This window comes from Mytilus californianus, unplaced genomic scaffold, assembly GCF_021869535.1.
Source record: "Mytilus californianus isolate M0D057914Y unplaced genomic scaffold, xbMytCali1.0.p SCAF_6, whole genome shotgun sequence".
Lineage (NCBI taxonomy): Eukaryota > Metazoa > Mollusca > Bivalvia > Mytilida > Mytilidae > Mytilus > Mytilus californianus.
In genome coordinates, this window is record NW_026262712.1 from 95,363,341 (window position 1) to 95,378,479 (window position 15,139).

Here is a 15,139-nt window from a genome sequence, read left to right on the forward strand (position 1 = left end):
GTTCAAATAAAATAAACCTAAAAAAGAAAATAGGATTAATGAACTTAAATTCAGAGTTTTATCTTAAAAAAAGATGCCAGTCAAACTTTTACAGTGTTTTGTTTACCAAATTTAAAGTAAATGAACTATGCTTGTGAATTAATCAACAGTCTTACTTCTCTCCTAACAGCCCTGAGGGCTGTAGGGGCTACAAACATGGCCTTCACATCATGCTCCCTCAGAATTCTGAAATACACTCCTGGATCAGGGGTTCCTACAGGTTTTCCCTGCAAATTAAGAGTTTAATGTATATTTATTATAATTAATTGTAAAGCTGGTTTTTAAAGGCTTGCTTATTTTCAACTTTTTTTGTTGACTATCAACACAGTTGGTTGGTTCATTAATGAGTTGTTTTATACTGAAATGAATAAAAACAACTATTAAAGAGCTTTTATTACTAAAATTACTGTTACCGTTTTTTGTACTCTATGTCTTGTTTGATTACTTCTTGTCAAGCTTCCACTCAACATAATCAAATAACAAAATTTTAATGCCATTAAACAGAATTAATTACAGACAAAACCTTCAATTGAGAAACAGATTCAGAATTCAGTTGTTCAGTTTTTTTGAGTTCATCCATCCCATAAACATACTTTAAAACTCAATGTTTTCCAATATTCACATGTAAGTTGTTTTCATTAATTGTTTTTGTGCGTGTTATTTTTGCTCAAATTAAGGTACTGACTCAGATAGGTGACAATGACCTTAGATTGTAATTGGTAATTCCTTTGACATTCATTTGGTTTTGTTCCTTCCAATATTTTTACTTTTATTATAGGTATGAACGTTCACAATGGAGGTAAACCTTGATTAGCACTTTTACCATAATAAAAGGGATTTGTGTGCTATATTTCTTTTAATATTCAAATTGGTCTTCATTATATCAAAATTATATCAAAAAACATATTCTACAGGATGAAAGGACAGAAAATTTAAGGATCTACCGAATACTTTATAGAAATTATATGCAGATATTTTCATGTATAAAATTTACCTCAAACAAAATAGTTGTATTACCATTGAGCAAAGGTGCATATGCTATATATGAATGTCCTACAACCCATCCAAGGTCAGATGCTGCCCACCATACCTAAAATACACCATGTAATGTAAAAATGTCCTATGACCCAGCCAAGGTCAGATACTGCCTACTATACCTAAAATACACAATGTAATATAAAAATGTTCTACAACCCAGCCAAGGTCAGACACTGCCCACCATACCTAAAATAGACAATATAATGTAACAAGAGTGCACACGCTGAAATGTCTCGCCTTCTTTACTAATCATTGATATTATGTTGATAGTCCTAAATATAAAGCTTAATTACAACTGTCACATAAACTTAACATTAACCAAGTAAACTAAACATTGACCAATGAACCATGAAAACGAGGTCAAGGTCAGATAAACCATGCTAGGCAGGCATGTACAGCTAACAATTCTTCCATACAACAAATATAGTTGACCTATTGCTTATAGTTTAAGAAAAACAGTCCAAAACACAAAAACTTAACACTGAGCAATGAACCTTGAAAATGAGGTCAAGGTCAAATAAAACCTGCGTGACTGACAAATAGATCATAAAATATTTCCATACACCAAATATAGTTGAACTATTGCATATAGTATTAGAAAAAAAGACCTAAACTCAAAAACTTAACTTTGACCACTGAACCATGAAAATGAGGTCAAGGTCAGATGACACCTGCCCGCTAGACATGTACACCTTACAATCATTCCATACACCAAATATAGTAGACCTATTGCATACAGTATAAGAAAAACAGACCAAAACACAAAAACTTAACTACAACCACTGAACCATGAAAATGAGGTCAAGGTCAGATGACACCTGCCAGTTGGACATGTACACCTTACAGTCCTTCCATACACCGAATATACTAGACCTTTTGCTTATAGTATCTGAGATATGGACTTGACCACCAAAACTTAACCTTGTTCACTGATCCATGAAATGAGGTCAAGGTCAAGTGAAAACTGTCTGACGGGCATGAGGACCTTGCAAGGTACGCACATACCAAATATACTTATCCTATTACTTATAATAAGAGAGAATTTAACATTACAAAAAATCTTAACTTTTTTTTCAAGTAGTCACTGAACCATGAAAATGAGGTCAAGGACATTGGATATGTGACTGACGGAAACTTCATAACATGAGGCATCCGTATACAAAGTATGAAGCATCCAGACCTTCCACCTTCTAAAATATAAAGCTTTGAAGAAGTTAGCTAACGCCGACGCCGCCGGATCACTATCCCTATGTCTAGCTTTCTGCGACAAAAGTCGCAGGCTCAACAAAAATGTCCTACAATCCATCCAAGGTCAGATGCTGCCCACCATACCTAAAATACACAATGTAATGTATAATGTCCTACAACTCAGCCAAGGTAAGACGCTGCCGAACATACCTAAAATACACAATGTAATGTATAATGTCCTACAACTCAGCCAAGGTCAGACGCTGCCCACCATACCTAAAATACACAAAGTAATGTATAATGTCCTACAACCCATCTAAGGTCAGATGCTGCCCACTATACCTAAAATACACAATGAAATGTATAATGTCCTACAACTCAGCCAAGGTCAGACACTGCCCACCATACCTAAAATAGACAATATAATGTAAAAATGTCCTACAACCCAGCCAAGGTCAGACGCTGCTCACCATACCTAAAATAGACAGTATAATGTAAAAATGTTATACAACCCAGCCAAGGTCAGACGCTGCCCACCATACCTTAAATAGACAATATAATGTAAAAATGTTATACAACCTAGCCAAGGTCAGACGCTGCCCACCATACCTAAAATAGACAATATAATGAAAAATGTTATACAACCTAGCCAAGGTCAGATGCTGCACACCATACCTAAATAGACAATATAGTGTAAAAATGTCCTACAACCCAGCCAAGGTCAGATGCTGCTCACCATACCTAAAATAGACAATATAGTGTAAAAAATGTCCTACAACCCAGCCAAGGTCAGAAGCTGCCCACCATACTTAAAATAGACAGTATAATGTAAAAATGTTATACAACCCAGCCAAGGTCAGACGCTGCTCACCATACCTAAAATAGACAGTGTAATGTAAAAATGTTATACAACCCAGCCAAGGTCAGATGCTGCCCACCATACCTAAAATAGACAATATAGTGTAAAAAAAATCCTACAACCTAGCCAAGGTCAGACGCTGCTCACCATACCTAAAATAGACAATATAGTGTAAAAATGTCCTACAATCCAGCCAAGGTCAGATGCTGCCCACCATACCTAAAAGAGACAATATAATGTAAAAATGTCCTACAACCTAGCAAAGGTCAGACAATGCACACCATACCTAAAATAGACAATATAATGTAAAAATGTCCATCAACCCAGCAAAGGTCAAACAATGCTCACCATACCTAAAATAGACTGTATAATGTAAAAATGTCCTACAACCCAGCAAAGGTCAGACAATGATCACCATACCTACAACAGACAGTGTAATGTAAAAATGTCCTACAACACAGCCAAGGTCAGATGCTGCCCACCATACCTAAAATAGACAGCATAATGTAAAAATGTCCAACAACCCAGCCAAGGTCAGACACTGCCCACCATACCTAAAATAGACAGCATAATGTAAAAATGTCCTACAACCCAGCAAAGGTCAGACACTGCCCACCATACCTTAAATAAATAATGTAATGTAAAAATGTCCTATAACCCAGCCAAGGTCAGACACTGCCCACCATACCTTAAATAGACAATATAATGTAAAAATGTCCTTCAACCCAGTCAAGGTAAAGCGCTGCCCACCATACCTTAAACAGAAAGTATAATGTAAAAATGTCCTACAACCACGCATAGGTCAGACGCTGCCCACCATACCTAAAATACACAATGTAATCTATAATGTCCTACAACTCAGCCAAGGTCAGACGCTGCCCACCATACCTAAAATACACAATGTAATGTATAATGTTCTACAACCCATCCAAGGTCAGATGCTGCCTGCCATACCTAAAATACACAATGTAATGTATAATGTCCTACAACTCAGCCAAGGTCAGACACTGCCCACCATACCTAAAATACACAATGTAATGGATAATGTCCTACAACCCATCCAAGGTCAGATGCTGCCCACTATACCTAAAATACACAATGAAATGTATAATGTCCTACAACTCAGGCAAGGTCAGACGCTACCCACCATACCTAAAATACACAATGTAATGTATAATGTCCTACAACCCATCCAAGGTTAGATGCTGCCCACTATACCTAAAATAGACAATATAATGTATAATGTCCTACAACCCATCCAAGGTCAGATGCTGCCCACCATACCAAAAATAGACAATATAATGTAAAAATGTCCTACAACCCAGCCAAGGTCAGACGCTGCTCACCATACCTAAAATAGACAGTGTAATGTAAAAATGTTATACAACCCAGCCAAGGTCAGACAATGCACACCATACCTAAAATAGACAATATAATGTAAAAATGTCCATCAACCCAGCAAAGGTCAAACAATGCTCACCATACCTAAAATAGACTGTATAATGTAAAAATGTCCTACAACCCAGCAAAGGTCAGACAATGATCACCATACCTACAACAGACAGTGTAATGTAAAAATGTCCTACAACACAGCCAAGGTCAGATGCTGCCCACCATACCTAAAATAGACAGCATAATGTAAAAATGTCCAACAACCCAGCCAAGGTCAGACACTGCCCACCATACCTAAAATAGACAGCATAATGTAAAAATGTCCTACAACCCAGCAAAGGTCAGACACTGCCCACCATACCTAAAATAAATAATGTAATGTAAAAATGTCCTATAACCCAGCCAAGGTCAGACACTGCCCACCATACCTTAAATAGACAATATAATGTAAAAATGTCCTTCAACCCAGTCAAGGTAAAGCGCTGCCCACCATACCTTAAACAGACAGTATAATGTAAAAATGTCCTACAACCACGCATAGGTCAGACGCTGCCCACCATACCTAAAATACACAATGTAATCTATAATGTCCTACAACTCAGCCAAGGTCAGACGCTGCCCACCATACCTAAAATACACAATGTAATGTATAATGTTCTACAACCCATCCAAGGTCAGATGCTGCCTGCCATACCTAAAATACACAATGTAATGTATAATGTCCTACAACTCAGCCAAGGTCAGACACTGCCCACCATACCTAAAATACACAATGTAATGGATAATGTCCTACAACCCATCCAAGGTCAGATGCTGCCCACTATACCTAAAATACACAATGAAATGTATAATGTCCTACAACTCAGGCAAGGTCAGACGCTACCCACCATACCTAATATACACAATGTAATGTATAATGTCCTACAACCCATCCAAGGTTAGATGCTGCCCACTATACCTAAAATAGACAATATAATGTATAATGTCCTACAACCCATCCAAGGTCAGATGCTGCCCACCATACCAAAAATAGACAGTATAATGTAAAAATGTCCTACAACCCAGCCAAGGTCAGATGCTGCCCACCATACCTAAAATAGACAGTGTAATGTAAAATTGTTCAACAACCCATCCAAGGTCAGACGCTGCCCACCATACCTAAAATAAATAATGTAATGTAAAAATGTCCTTTAACCCAGCCAAGGTCAGATGCTGCCCACCATACCTAAAATAGACAATATAATGTAAAAATGTCCTACAACCCAGCCAAGGTCAGACGCTGCCCACCATACTTAAAACAGACAATATAATGTAAAAATGTCCTACAACCCAGCCAAGGTCAGACAATGCACACCATACTTAAAATAGACAATATAATGTAAAAATCTCCTACAACCCATCCAAGGTCAGATGCTGCCCACCATACCTAAAATACATAATGTAATGTAAAAATGTCCTACAACCCAGCCAAGGTCAGACGCTGCCCACCATACCTAAAATAGACAATATAATGAAAAAATGTCCTACAACCCAGTCAAGGTCAGTCGCTGCTCACCATACCTAAAATAGACAATATAATGTAATAAAATGCTCCGCAGGGCGCAGCTTGATACGACCGCAGAGGTCGAACCCTGAACAGTTGGGGGAAGTATGGACACAACATTCAAGCTTGATACAGCTTTGGATTTGGATTGTGATTAAATATTTGACACAGCATAGGTTTCTAACACAGATTGAATGTGGTCTAAGAACTTCAAAATTTTAAATTGGACATTCACCTATTATGGTCCAATATCCAAAATCTAAATACATGGTTAGATTCAGCATATCAAAGAACCCCAAGAATTCAATTTTTGATGAAATCAAACAAAGTTTAATTTTGGACCCTTTTGACCTCAATGTGGACAAAGTTGATAACGGGGCCCAAAAATCAAAAATCTAAATACATGGTTAGATTCAGCATATCAAAGAACCCCATATATTCAATTTTTGTTGAAATCAAACAAAGTTTAATTTTGGACCCCGATTTGGACCAACTTGAAAACTGGGCCCATAATCAAAAATCTAAATACATGTTTAGATTCAGCATATCAAAGAACCCTAAGAATTCAATTTTTGTTAAAATCAAACTAAGTTTAATTTTGGACCCTTTGGACCTTAATGTAGACCAATTTGAAAACGGAACCAAAAATTAAGAATCTAAATACACGGTTAGATTCGGCATATCAAAGAACCCCAATAATTCAATTTTTGATGAAATCAAACAAAGTTTAATTTTGGACCCTTTTGACCTCAATGTGGACAAAGTTGATAACGGGGCCCAAAAATCAAAAATCTAAATACATGGTTAGATTCAGCATATCAAAGAACCCCATATATTCAATTTTTGTTGAAATCAAACAAAGTTTAATTTTGGACCCCGATTTGGACCAACTTGAAAACTGGGCCCATAATCAAAAATCTAAATACATGTTTAGATTCAGCATATCAAAGAACCCTAAGAATTCAATTTTTGTTAAAATCAAACTAAGTTTAATTTTGGACCCTTTGGACCTTAATGTAGACCAATTTGAAAACGGAACCAAAATTTAAGAATCTAAATACACAGTTAGATTCGGCATATCAAAGAACCCCAATAATTCAATTTTTGATGAAATCAAACAAAGTTTAATTTTGGACCCTTTGGACCTCAATGTGGACCAATTTAAAAACGGGGCCCAAAATCCAAAAACTAAATACACGGTTAGATTCAGCATATTAAAGAACCCCATGAAATCAAGAATAAAACGCCATTGAAATTGGTCAAGAAATAAGCAATTTATAGCAAGTATCTTCTTTTGCACAATCCTGTGCTATTAAATATTTCTTGCTATTGCGCAATACTGTACAATTGACAATTTCTTGCTATTGCGCAATATTGTGCTATTGGATATTTCTTGCTATTGCGCAATACTGTGCAATTGAAGATTTCTTGCTATTGCGCAATACTGTGCAATTGAAGATTTCTTGCTATTGTGCAATACTGTGCAATTGAAAATTTCTTGCTATTGCACAATACTTATTATATAATAATTTACACATCCTGTTTGGTGTGTATCTCCTACCATATCATTATTATTTGATTTTAAATATAAACCAGAAATAACCAACTTAAAATGGAAAATTTTAAAAGAAACAAAAAATGGAAAAAAGAAAAAAAATGAAAAAAAAATAAATCCCCCCCCAAAATTTTTTGAACCCCCATTATGATTCATCACCCCCAAACTCAATCCCAGCCTTCCCTTTGTGGTATGGTACCTTGCAGTACAATTTCAGAGAGATCCATACACTTGAACACAAGTTATTGTCTGGAAACTAGAAAAAAATGTGTTTTTTGGCCCCTTTTTGGCCCCAAATTCCTAAACGTTTAGGGCAATTACCCCCAAACTCAAACCCAGCTTTCCCTTTGTGATATGGAACCTTGTAGTACAATTTCAGAAAGATCCATACACTTTCACACAAGTTATTGTCATGAAACTAGAAAAATGCTTGTTTTTTGCCCCTTTTTTGGCCCCTAATTCCTAAAATTTGGAGGCAATTACCCCCAAAATCAATCCCAGCATTCCTTTAGTGATATGGAACCTTGTGGTACAATGTCAGAGAGATCCATACACTAACACACAAGTTATGTCTGGAAGTTACAAAAATGCTTATTTTTGGCCCCTTTTTGGCCCCTAATTCCTTTACTGTTATTACCATAACCCCCAAAATCAATCCCAACCTTCCTTTTGTGGTATTGAACCTTGTGGTAAAATTTCATAAAGATCCATTCACTTAAACTAAAGTTAGAGTGCGAAAACCAATGTGTCTTCGGACGATGCCGGACGACGCCGACGACGACGCCAACGTCATACCAATATACGACCACAAAAATTTTTTTGCGGTCGTATAAAAATGTTATACAACCTAGCCAAGGTCAGATGCTGCACACCATACACAAAATAGACAGTGTAATGTAAAAATAGAACAAAAAACAAAATACTTGCAGAAGGTGCATAATGCTATTAGAAGGAAAGATTCCTTAAAAGTTTCATTGAATTCCAATTTCTAGTATATAAAGTAGAAGTTGCAAATGAACAAAGGAACAAAGGAACAATAGAAACATCATTCCACATTCAGCGCATGGCGGTATAATTAAAGGAAACAGGGGGTTTGGGATCAGAAATCAATAGTAATAGAACACTGATAACAACATTGAAAATTATAAAAAAAAAGATGAAAAGAAAAACAATAGACCACAAAACACCACACAGGAAACTCAAGTCTGAACAATACCATCCCCAATAAAACTGGATGTTATGTTAAAATGTTAAAGTAGTATCCTGTAAAGATGTCCACAACCAGCCAAGTTTAGAGACTGCACACTATCACTATTTAAGACCTAACGCCTCTTTTCTACATGTTTTCTTGAATGTAAGACAATAACTGATGTATATAGATATCTAAGGTAATTTCTAACAAGGAATATCATTGACAACACAAAATTAGGTTCTTACATCTTTTGGTTTAAGTCCATATATATTCCACATTGACCACTTCAGTACCACTGCATGTCCACCACTGGGTCTTACTACAGCCTAAAAATCAAATAAAAGTATAAAACTTAAATTGATTTGTAAAAATATGTCTTACCTGCAATGGTGAAAAAACACATGTTTAATTAAAACAAGAGTTTGCTGGACCATTCTTGAACGTAATGGAAATTTAAAACAATTTTAAATATTTTTGCCATGAAACCAAAACCTGTTGTTTCTGATGTATATGTATACAGTAAGGATCAGTAGCCAGGACAGGTATAGTCAGCACATGACACCTACCTAAGTATCAATAGCCAGGACAGGTAGTCAGCACATGACACCTACCTAAGGATCAATAGCCAGGACAGGGATAGTCAGCACATGACACCTACCTTAGGATCAATAACCAGGACAGGGATACAGTTAGCAAATGACATCTACCCTAGGATCAGTAGTCAGGGCAGGGATACAGTCAGCACATGACACCTACCTTAGGTAAACCTGTTGTTCCTGATGTATACAGAATATAAATAGGATCAGTGGCCAGGACAGGGACACAGTCAACAGGTGAAGCTTCTAACATTTCTAACTCCCAATCAACATCCATCTTATGGTTCAGTGCAGCTATTTGAAACTACAAAGTACATGGTTTTGTAGAAATAGGTTTGAATTCAATGAAATTTGTCTTTCTTTTAATCACAACTTGTTCACAGATACATATATGAATACATGGCAATCCTTTTCTAAATATTATGTAAATAATGTCAAAATTGATTTTTTAGTTCAAGTTGTTAATTGAACATTTTTTTTCATATACAATTGTACATGTACTGTGGATTGATTTATTAAGGTGGATACCATTTTTCGTGGATTGAGGGAAAACTGTAGTTTTCTGGATATTTGATATCATGGTTTCACTGAAATTTGCACACACACCTACAGTAAATTTGTACTTTGTTGAAGTTTTAAATTTGTCATTTTGTCAAAATTTGCATACAAAGCTATGGTTAAATTTGTACTTGGCAAAAGATTTAAATTCATGGTTTACCTATACCCACGCACAGCCTAATAAATTGCTTTGCCGGCGCAGCTGGATACAACCGCAGAGGTCCAACCCTGAACAGTTGGGGCAAAAATGGACACAATATTCGCGCTTGATACAGGTCTGAATTTGGATTGTAATTAAATATTTGACACATAATAGGTTTCTGACACAGAATAACTGTAGTCAAAGAACTTAGAATTGGTTATATGATTTGAATTTATATTCAATTTTTTTTGCTTTTGTGCAATACACTGTGCCTGTGCGTATTGAACCCCCACCCCACCCTTTTTTTGCAAACAAAAAAAATATGTGAAGAAATCCTAAACGGTTTGAGCCATAACCCCCCAAAGCCAATCCTAACCATCCCTTTGTGGTATGGAAACTTGTGGTATAATTTCAGAGAGATCCATACACTTAAACACAAGTTATTGTCTGGAAACTAGAAAAATGCCTTTTTGGGCCTCTTTTTGGCCCCTAATTCCTAAACTGTTAGAACCATAGCCCCCAAAATCAATCCCAACCTTCCTTTTGTGGTATTGAACCTTATGATAAAATTTCACAGAAATCTACACTTAAACTAAAGTTATTGTGCGAAAACCAATGTGTCTTCGGACGACGTCATACCAATATACGACCGAAAATTTTTTTTGCGGTCGTTTAAAAATTGATATCCCATGAATAATAATGAAACCACAGTATATAACATAATTGCCCATTATAAAAGGTGGTAAGTAAAAATATTTCTAGTGTTCACCAGACAAATCTTACAATAATTTCATATAGATTAATACTTAAAGTCTAAAACACCAATTTTGTACTATTTTACTGAATTGTTATATAGTTATAGAAATTGTATTGTTGTTTAGTATTCCTTTTCAGTAGCTTTCTTACTTTTTTACTGAATAATTTTTATAAATCTCAAAATATTTTTATACCTGCATTGCATTGCCCAATAAAAGTTAAACAACAAATTGTACATGTACTTAAAATTTGTAATATTTTCTAGTACACCAAAATTATGGTACCAAATTAGTACAATAATTTAGAAGTACTTTATCAGTACTATATTATTATATAAATGTAGAGTAATTTAAAATGTTTGTACATTGTACTAAAATTGTACCAATGCTAAAGTATCTGTCTGTCACCCGTTTATATAACATGATATGTTGTTATAACTACCACAGGACTTTTATAATCAAAGTGCTGGATAGCACCTGTGGAAAGTTTGCAACGGTAGATGTGTAATATTTCAAATAGGTTGTAAATGTGTAGATTGGGTGTTTAACTTTTTTTCCGACTTTAAAAAAAAATTACTTAATACAAGAAATAATTGTAACATGATGCTGTTACGAAGTCTCCAAAACAAAGCTCCCATAATTAGTCATTCCCAGGAAGGGGGTGGGAGTGACCCCAGGGGATTCGCCTTTTATTTCATTTGATTTGTTTTATTGTCCCATACAAGAATATATATGGTTTCGGGGTGGGGATCTTGACCTTTTAAAAGTTCTCAAAACAGGATGGGGTGGGGGTGACACCCAGGGACTCCCCCTATATTTCATTTGATTTGTTTTATTGTCCCATACAGAATATATATGGTTTAGGGGATGGGATCTCGACTGTTTACAAGTTGTCAAAAAGAAGGGGGGGTAGGGTGACCCCTGTGGACTTCCTCTATATTTCATTTAATTTGTTTTATTGTCCCATACAAGAATATATATGGTTTATGGGTGGTGATCTCGACCATTTACAAGTTCTTAAACAGGAAGGGGGTGGGAGTGACCCAAGGGGACTCACCTTTTATTTCATTTGATTTGTTTTATTGTCCCGTACAAGAATATATATGGTTTCAGGGTGGGGATCTTGACCGTTTACAAGTTCTCAAAACAGGATGGGGTGGGGGTGACACCCAGGGACTCCCCCTATATTTCGTTTGACTTGTTTTATTGTCCCATACAAGAATATATATGTTTTAGGGGTGGGGATCTAAACCCTTTACAAGTTCTCAAACAGGAGGGGATGGGGCTGATCCAGAGGGAGTCCCGCTATATTTCATTTGATTTGTTTTATGATCCTGTGATCATTACTGAAAACCGCATGTGTCTATCACTTACTGTTTTCAAGTTATAGTCATTTGAAAATTTAAAAAAAATAAATCCCATAGGGTTCTATAGGAAATCCCTCCCTTCTGTTGGCCCCTCAAAATACCCCTAAATAGACCTCAAGAAGAAAAATAATAAGAACTGAGCAAAACAATAAGTCTCCAAACTTTGTTTGGAAGACTTAATAGCAAGTAGTATAATTACGAATTTTGTTATAGTCCGATTTTCTGATGCCAATTATGTAATAGGCCGAGTTTATTATAGTCCGAGTTTGTTGCGGGCCGAGATGAAATACCGGGATACTTTCGATACACTCTGGCTTTTAAGTCTTTAATAAACATTGTAAAAATCGTAGTAAGTGTCGAAAAATGTTCATTCATGAAATATTTTGAACATGGTATTTATTTTCTCTTCAACAGGAGGACGGGAGGAAACCCCTGAAACCGGGATTATAGTACTCCTGTTGATATGGATCTCACGCATGTCTGGGGAATACCGATAAAAGCATAACGTAGAAACTGCTGTCTCATGTAGATGTGTATTGATTTTACTTTCCGCACAGTGCAGATCCGCGAAGTAGTGTTTGTGATAGCCATTTTCAAAATGAAGTTGAATTATTTGATTTATCGATGAACATTCAGTACATTTTAATTCAAACTGTAAGCTAAACAAAATAGAAGTAACTCAAAATTTCAAAAGCATCTTCCTAGAATTAGTTGTCAAACACCAGTACTACATTATCTAAGAGTAAAACACACATCCTAATGTAAGATAGTCTGTCACTTCCGGTTTGAGGCCGATGCCTTAGGAAAGTTTTTGCTATAGCAAGCTATAGCAAACTTTCCAAAAACAATACATTTTCCAGGTAAGATGATAATGGATAGATGGTTGGTTGATGTACAGCTGCTTGCTTTATACTTAGCCAGCACAAGGTGTCAGAGTTTTTTAAAGTGCTGATCAACAACCTATCAGTCCACAGGGAGACATGTCACAAGGACACACAATCCTGACATATTCATATTCAAAATGCTAAGCAAAGAAGTAACAAGTTACAAATTTGAAAGTCTCATTTTTACCAGGAGACCACAAAGTTAGTTTATTAGGTCAATCGTTGTGCTTCATCTAACTCTGGTAAATATCACATGCTGTAGTGTTGTACATACCCCAGGTCTGTTATAAATGATACATTTATTAGGTTTGAAGTCAATCAGTGAAAGTGCTCCATCTAACATTGGTTTATAAGGCACAGGTTTTCCTGGTTCTACCCCACAGCTAGCACTTACTACAACTTTTGGCTGAAAAACATGAAATCATAATAATATTAAATTCTTATCATATGCTTTTTTAAAGTCAGTTTTCAAATATTGTGAAAGAAAGGATGATGTTGCTTAACTTGTGTTTATAAAGGTCCAGTGTTAAATATAACAGGCATATTAGGAATAGAACATGTTGATGTGAATATAAACCCTGTTGTATACTGTACACACACTGAGCCAGATATTTGACATGCTAGTTCATAAGATAACAGTCTGCAGGAAGTCATCATCCTAGATACATTATAGATATACAAAGTGTTCTACAACTGCTCTGGAGGAAGTCATCATCCTAGATACATTATAGATATACAAAGTGGTCTACAACTGCTCTGGAGGAAGTCACCATCCTAGATACATTATAGATATACAAAGTGGTCTACAACTGCTCTGGAGGAAGTCATCATCCTAGATACATTATAGATATACAAAGGGGTCTACAACTGCTCTGGAGGAAGTCATCATCCTAGATACATTATAGATATACAAAGTGGTCTACAACTCCTCTGGAGGAAGTCATCATCCTAGATACATTATAGATATACAAAGTGGTCTACAACTGCTCTGGAGGAAGTCATCATCCTAGATACATTATAGATATACAAAGGGGTCTACAACTGCTCTGGAAGTTTAAGGAAAGTATTTTCTGCAATATCCCAAACAATTATAGAAGATCCACAAATTTTACATTCACAGCAAAATCCCTTACATTATCATGATTATATCAAACCAATATTTATTTAGATACTTTCACCTTTATTTTCACTTTATTAAACACAACTGATATATTGAAACTATCTATATGATTTAAGCCTCAGATATAAAAAGGATTAATATATATGATTTTGAAATTTATTTATATGAGCCACTCCATTCGAAAAAGGTACAAAAAGTGTTTTTGATAAACTTTACAGGACAAGTTTTAAAGTTGGTTAAAATATTTTTGAAAAACGATTTTATTCGTGATAAATGACGATAACTCAAAAAGGAGAAATACTTAAATCGTGAAAATTGAAATTGACCTTCATTTAGTCACAAGAAACAACATATCTAAATTTGAAAAACAATCATCACAGCTTTTTCATGTTATTGAAGAGACACTGTTTGGCACCGCCCATCCGCCCGCCCACCATACATCCCCAAATCAATAACCGATATTTCCTTCAAAAACCCGGTTAAAAATGGTATTAATGTAAACATTCATAAAGTAGTCAATTCTGTCACGAATTTGTCAGTTAAACCGATAAAAGACGTAGAAATATCTGAATTTTAGTACTTTGGCAAGCGTAAAAATCATTTGTTTCCCGGAACAATGCTATACTGAGGTGAAACACTATAGAGAGACAAAGTCAACAGTTTTCATCATATCTACCTGTAAGAAAGGAACACAACAGTTAAATGTACGGGAAAATGCAAAAATGATGTCATCTTGTGTTTTTGAAATTGAAATTTAAGTTAAATTATTTAAAATTATGTAAATCAACCGTCCTTGGACGGGATCCGAACCGTTGCCCCTATTAGATTGCACTGATTTCTGCTTTGCAAGCAAAAGCCTTACCCACTGCTACCCCAGTGAACATAATCAAGCGGCAGTTAAGATGCTTAAA

At 35.7% G+C, this 15,139-nt stretch overlaps 1 protein-coding gene across 1 annotated transcript in view; it reads right to left on the bottom strand.

Moving 5' to 3' along the window:
- Positions 1-15,139, bottom strand: part of LOC127704143 (acyl-CoA synthetase short-chain family member 3, mitochondrial-like) — a 36,353-nt gene that overhangs the window by 16,992 nt on the left and 4,222 nt on the right. The window contains exons 4-8 of the mRNA XM_052208031.1: positions 13,383-13,514; positions 9,563-9,706; positions 9,052-9,132; positions 1,034-1,129; positions 156-266 (exon numbers count right to left, since the gene is read on the bottom strand). Coding sequence (XP_052063991.1) covers positions 156-266; positions 1,034-1,129; positions 9,052-9,132; positions 9,563-9,706; positions 13,383-13,514 — 564 coding nt within the window. The remainder of the gene's footprint in view (positions 1-155; positions 267-1,033; positions 1,130-9,051; positions 9,133-9,562; positions 9,707-13,382; positions 13,515-15,139) is intronic.